The sequence below is a fragment of the Nansenia antarctica genome (genome assembly GCF_963989245.1).
Source record: "Nansenia antarctica genome assembly, chromosome: 6".
NCBI lineage: Eukaryota > Metazoa > Chordata > Actinopteri > Argentiniformes > Microstomatidae > Nansenia > Nansenia antarctica.
In genome coordinates this window covers 72,701,131-72,706,130 of record NC_137676.1, presented here as the reverse complement: position 1 = coordinate 72,706,130, position 5,000 = coordinate 72,701,131, and the positions used below count along the sequence as shown (strand labels likewise).

At 45.6% G+C, this 5,000-nt stretch overlaps 1 protein-coding gene across 1 annotated transcript in view; it reads right to left on the bottom strand.

Moving 5' to 3' along the window:
• Positions 1 to 5,000, bottom strand: part of fam184b (family with sequence similarity 184 member B) — a gene marked incomplete at both ends in the record, with an annotated part of 23,745 nt that overhangs the window by 5,891 nt on the left and 12,854 nt on the right. Inside the window, 2 exons of the mRNA XM_080534862.1 lie at positions 29 to 159; positions 4,934 to 5,000. The exon at positions 4,934 to 5,000 is cut by the window's right edge and continues 63 nt beyond it. Coding sequence (XP_080390988.1) covers positions 29 to 159; positions 4,934 to 5,000 — 198 coding nt within the window. The remainder of the gene's footprint in view (positions 1 to 28; positions 160 to 4,933) is intronic.

Here is a 5,000-nt window from a genome sequence, read left to right as displayed (position 1 = left end):
TGTGTGTGTGTGTGTGTGTGTGTGTTACCTGCTGCAGGGCCATCATCTGTGTGTGTGTGTTGAGTTCGGCTTGCAGGTCTTCTATCTGCTGCATGTGTCTCTGGGTCAGCTGTCTGCTCAGCTCCCTATGCTGCTGGCTCAGCTCGGCACGCTGCTTATCTACTCACACACACACACACACACACACACACACACACACACACACACACATAGAGTCAGTCATGTCAGACACTCACACTCTCACACACACACACAGAGAGTCAGACACTCACACACTCACACTCTCACACACATACACATACACAGACACACACACACACACACACACACACGGTTAGTCCCTGTTCACCACCGCCCCCAGCTCACACTCCCTTAGCTACACACACACACACACACACACATTGGCGCATTTACAACATTTACATAAAAACCATAAATCAAGCGCTATAAATTCACTGCAAATATAGATAGATATACTGTAGATAGGCTAAATGTAAATGTTGTTTGCAAATATGTCATTTTACACTGCGATCTCACACACCGTATCTGCCAGGATAAAAATGGTCTGACTTATATAGCGCCTTATTCCAAAGCGCTTTGCAACGGCCTCTCATTCACACATTCACATAAACACAGACCAGTATCTGCACCATCTCACACGCTGTATCAGGAACAGTTGCAGTAACACTTTTATCTATATCTTTTTATTCATTGTCTTATTATGTTGTAGGATGTTTATTGATTTATTTTCTATATACATGTATCTATTCTTGCCATTTTTATTTTTATGAATAATTTTTTCTTACTATCCTTCTTTTTCTGTATTGTTTAAGGCTGTATGTAATGGCGCTTTTCCATCAGCAGCCCAGCTCGGGTCGCGTCAGGTCGGTTCGGCCCGCTTTGGCCCGCTTTTGATCAGTTCTGGTTTTCCACTATACACATCAGACCCGGAACTAGTAGGAGGAGTAGGCGATAGTAGGCGGAGTTACGCGTCATAACAGCGCGCCATGGTGGTGACGTATATTTTCACGAGACACAACACAGCAACAATAGCAGCATGGAGGAACTTGCAGCTATCGTATGCCTTTCCCTCGGCATGTGGTATATTATTAACCGTGGTTTTTTGGAGAGAAAAGAGAGAAGACAGAAGAGCGAAGACAGAAGGAAGGATACTCGAAAGAGGAATGCTGAAAAGAGAAAGAAACTTATGTGGGCTATCGTAAGGAGATGGCTACTACTTTACCTCACTGTAGCATCATTGTTATGTTCAGCATATGAGATGGCTACTGCCTGATTGTCTGCATGTTTGAATCATTTCTATTGGATTTTGTTCTGCACATATGTTGTTCTACACATAATAAAGTCATGTTTTTTGAACCCTTAAAACCACTGCCTTCACTTGTCTGCTTTATGAACTGTAGTATCATTGTTATGTTCAGCATATCAAGTGGCTAGTACTTTAGCATCATTATGCGACTCCTGTTATTTTGGGAAAACTTTTCTCTCCCCCCGCTGTCAGTTTCAACCAGCTGGCGCGGTGCTGCGAGCAGCAGCGGGTTCATTGAGTTTACGGTTAAAAGCATGACTTCTCGGGGTGTACAGCACTCTCTCTATTTCGGGCTAAACTGTGCAGTGTAGCCGGCGTCCTGGTTCCTCCAGCAACCGGACACTTCCATAAATAACAACAAATATGTAATATGTAAATATGTATAATACCACGTTCATTGATAAAATGACGCCAGGGATGGAAAGGGGTGAAGGGGGATGATGAAGCTCTGGACTACGGAACGGCACAGCACAACGGGGGGAAATGCGATAAGAATTATGTCAAAATGCAGCACCATCATGCACAGATCAGCCTTAAAACATGTAACGTTAGATATATATCGTTATACAGGGAGCGATGTATTTCTACGGAAAGGCTGATAGATTGTAGAATCTTCTTGTCGGTAAAACGATGGAATCAATCTATTGAGGATTGTGATCTTAAATGCGTTGTCATCTCAGGATAGATTAGGTGCGCAGCATACACGATTTGACAAGGAAATAGAATGTTCAACACGGGTTGGAATCTCTGTACTTGATTTATTAAGACAGTCAGCGAATGGTCCATCAGCACAGTATCTCAGCATCGGCATTCAACGACATCATTATACAGACAGGCTGATAGATACGAGTGCAGCGCTGTCTTGCTGGTAGTCAAATATATTTATTTATACAGCATATGGATGTTACGTGCCTGTTAGCCTACTTGCCGCTTTCAGTTCTAGTAGATTTGTAGTTTAGATCTCGCAACCAGGGATTGGGAAGCGATGTATTTCTACGAAAAGGCTGACTGACGCGGGGCTCCAATCTCCGCGTTTATAGAGTGCTCCGGTGTCTTGCTGGTAGTCAAATACATGTATGTACTGTATATATACAGCATATGGATGTTACGTGCCTGTTACCTGCCGATTTCAGTTCTAGTAGTTTAGATCTCGCAACCAGGGGAACGCCGACAAGACGCGAATCTACTGGCATTTGACTCATGCGTGAACGGCGAAAATGGCTGGACGGCACAGCTTGGGATTCCATTGAAGTTGAAGTTGACATCCAGTCATCCGCTCACTGCTGTCCATCAAAAATGGCACATCCATCAATAATATGACACAATAACAACTGCTCTGATTAGATTGCTTAGATTGTTTAATACATCAACGGGGGGAAAAGCGAGATGAACTCGCGAGTATCAATGCTTCATTGAACGGAAAGTCCTATCTATTCCATTCAAAGTGTTTTAGCCATCCCCCTTTCCACTGGTAATAAGGAATTGGCAAGAATAGATCGATATAAATAGATCAACATAATGCAGCACTATCATGCACAGATCAGCCTTAAAACATGTAACGTTAGATATATAACGGAGCGATGTATTTCTACAGAAAAGGCTGACTGACGCGGGCATTTGAATGGAATTCCCGGGTAGAAATATTCTCTGCCCCCGCTGTCAACACGACTTTCAACCAGCAGCAAGCGGTGCTGCGAGCAGCAGCGGCCGGGTGAACTCCCGGTTCATCGAGTTTACGGTTAAAAGCATAACTTCTCGGGGTGTCAGCGCGGTGGTTAAGGGCTCAAAATGACCGTAGACCGATGGTGAAGTTAGCAAAGTTCACCGATGGTGAAGTTAGCCTGAGATGCCTCAGGAAAGAACACAACAAGCAGGAGATACTGGTGGCCTTCTACCGCGGCGCAGTGGAGAGCATCCTCACCTACGGCATCTGCAACTGGTTCTAAAGCTGCACAACAGCGGAGAGAAACGCGCTACAGAGAGTCGTGAGAACAGCACATAAGATCACCGGCGCCCCCCTCCCCTCTCTGGAAGAGCTGTACAACACACGCTGTCTCAGGAAGGCCTCCAAGATCTCCAGGGACCCGACCCACCCTGGGCACGTTCACTTTATCAGGCTGCCCTCGAAAAGGAGGTACAGGACCCCGGCCGCTAAGACAAACAGACTGAAGAACTGCTTCTACCACAGGGCCGTCAAGGCCCTGAACACAGCAAAGGCCTAGGCCCAGGGCCCAGGACAGTCTGGACGGATTGTATGGCAGCTAGTGCTGAGGCACAAACATGTACATTTCAAGCCTGCAAACTGTGACACTTTAAATAACGTGAAAAAATACTTTTGTGCAATATGACAACCCTAGTTGACTATCTGTGCAGTATAGTACAGTGGATTGTGTACATAGCCTTTATTTATGTAAACCAGCTCCTTACCTTCTTGTGATTTTATTCTTTTTCTAAAAGTGTTTTTTTTCCCTTTCCTAACACCAGGGGAGCCACCCCTCCTACATTTCATTGTTTGGTACCTGTACTGTAGCAATGACAATAGTCCATTCATTCATTCATTCATTCATTCATTCATTCATTCAAAGGAGTATTGTGTTTGTACCACCTCCACAGCCGGTGTTATTCACGGGCAAAGACGGTGCATAATAGCGATTTTTGTGTTATGCTTGTTGTAAATCAAAGTTCTATGATGCATTGAAATGACATTAAACTAAGATAATACGATGGTCAGCATAATTTTTCGAATCTTTATTAATAAGCTATTACAGAAACTGTAGTGACATTTTCCAAGAGCGAATGTGGTATTTCAAGATGGCGGTTAGCAAAGAAATCTATGAACATGGGATGACGATTTCCATTGACCAATCAACGGTGTGCAGCGTCACACGTCACACGCAGCCTGGCAAAAAGATCCGGGTCTAAAAATGTAGACCCTGGTATCGAAGGGGAGCTAAAGAAGCGACCCGACCCGACCTGACCCGACCCGGGCCGACATATGGAAAAGCGCCAAAGAAGCAGGCCAGACCGGGCTGGAAAAGGGGCTTTAAGCACTTTGAATTGCCCCTGTTGTATGAAATGTTCTACAAATAAACTTGCCTTGCCTTGTCTAAACAAACACACACACACACACACACACACACACACACAGACACACACACACACACAAATCTCCGTAAACATTTACACACATGTCTCCACACACACACACACACACACACACACATATCCACACACACACACACACACACACACACTCGTATCCACACACACACTCGTACCCCCACACACACACACAAATCTCCGCAAACATTTACACACACGTATCCCCACACACACACACACACGTATCCACACACACACACACACACACACACACACATATATCCCCCCCCCCCACACACACACAAATCTCCGCAAACATTTACACACACGTATCCCCACACACACACACACAAACGTATCCACACACACATACACACACACACACACACACACACACGTATCCCCCCCCCTCCACACACACGCACACAGATCAAAAACTCCCGGTGCTCCCGTGAGGCTGTGGCTGTTGCCGTGGTGATGCGGCGTCCCCATGGCGACGGTTACCTAGCTGCAGGTGGTGCAGCGTGTGCAGCCTGCTCCTCTCCGTCTGAAGCTCCTCCTGGCTGCGCCT